Here is a 1007-nt window from a genome sequence, read left to right as displayed (position 1 = left end):
AACACTATTTTAAGTTTATTATTGTTAATTTTAGTTTAATTACTGGCACAATAAGATCTTTACAGTCATCCTCATTAGAACTTTATTTCATGTGGTAGAAATGAAACATTTGAGTTGCTTTCTTTTACATTAAAGTAGGCCTACTAGACATGTTTTTCCATGTTGCTTCTATCCACTCCTTTATACTGCAATGCAATGCAATGTACCCGAGACGCGTAGCGCGTGCGTGCGTGCGTGCGTGATGATGTGAGGTGTGACGCCACGGCGCATCAAAGGCACGAGGCTGACAGAGTCACAGAGCCCGAACCGAAGCTGCAACGGCAGGGACAGGTAGAGACGCACCGAGCCCCGCAGACGCGCCAGTGCACCGAATCCTGCGGAAAAAAGATGCTCCAGTTCGGCGGCGTTCCCGCGCTCGTCTCCCTGATTCTGGTGGCGTTGGCGGCGGCATCATCTGATCTGTTTGACGACCAACTGGGCGATATCAATTACTGCAAAAAGCAATGCCAGATGTCCATCAAAAACAAAAGCCCCGCCAAAGTAAGTGTCACGTACCAGATGCTTCTGCAGTATATACCGGCCTGTGGGAAAATGCATTTGATGGGATTAGGCGTTTGCTAGTAGTGGTTCATCAGAGTCGCAGCCATTTGCAGATGTAAATAAATAAAGTCGTTTTGCAAATGAAAATCGCTATAGAGAACGTAGCGAGATGAAATCCAACGTTCATTTGGACACAAAACTGTTCTGCGCAAAGACACTGCGCAAAGATGGGAGCATTATTTGGCTGCACCTCGAGCCAATTCTTCATCGATTCATGGATTTCTGTGTCCCAGTTCCTGGCACCGCATGGGAAACGTTACTTTGTATCCACCAAGAACAGGCCGAGGATGATGCTTTATGATGCATGAATTTAACGGTCAGTGTGTAGATCTGTCTGGCCGTATGTGTTATTCTCAAACAAACAGCAATGAACGGTCTACGTGCTAAATGCGCAAAACGGAGCATCT

At 46.4% G+C, this 1007-nt stretch overlaps 2 protein-coding genes across 2 annotated transcripts in view; one reads left to right on the top strand and one right to left on the bottom strand.

Annotated features, from left to right (window-relative positions):
* The window catches only part of LOC107577518 (cytokine receptor-like factor 1), a gene marked incomplete at its 3' end in the record, with an annotated part of 2985 nt that extends 2834 nt beyond the window's left edge, over positions 1-151 (bottom strand). The window contains exon 1 of the mRNA XM_016263587.1: positions 145-151. Within this exon, the coding sequence (XP_016119073.1) occupies positions 145-151 (7 nt within the window). The remainder of the gene's footprint in view (positions 1-144) is intronic.
* Positions 152-208: 57 nt separating this feature from the next.
* LOC107577517 (transmembrane protein 59-like) overlaps positions 209-1007 on the top strand; it is a gene marked incomplete at its 3' end in the record, with an annotated part of 2554 nt that continues 1755 nt past the window's right edge. The window contains exon 1 of the mRNA XM_016263586.1: positions 209-540. Coding sequence (XP_016119072.1) covers positions 388-540 — 153 coding nt within the window. The remainder of the gene's footprint in view (positions 541-1007) is intronic.

Source organism: Sinocyclocheilus grahami, unplaced genomic scaffold, assembly GCF_001515645.1.
Source record: "Sinocyclocheilus grahami isolate Dianchi unplaced genomic scaffold, SAMN03320097.WGS_v1.1 scaffold6288.1, whole genome shotgun sequence".
Taxonomy (NCBI): Eukaryota; Metazoa; Chordata; class Actinopteri; order Cypriniformes; family Cyprinidae; genus Sinocyclocheilus; species Sinocyclocheilus grahami.
This window is presented reverse-complemented; position numbering and strand designations above follow the sequence as displayed.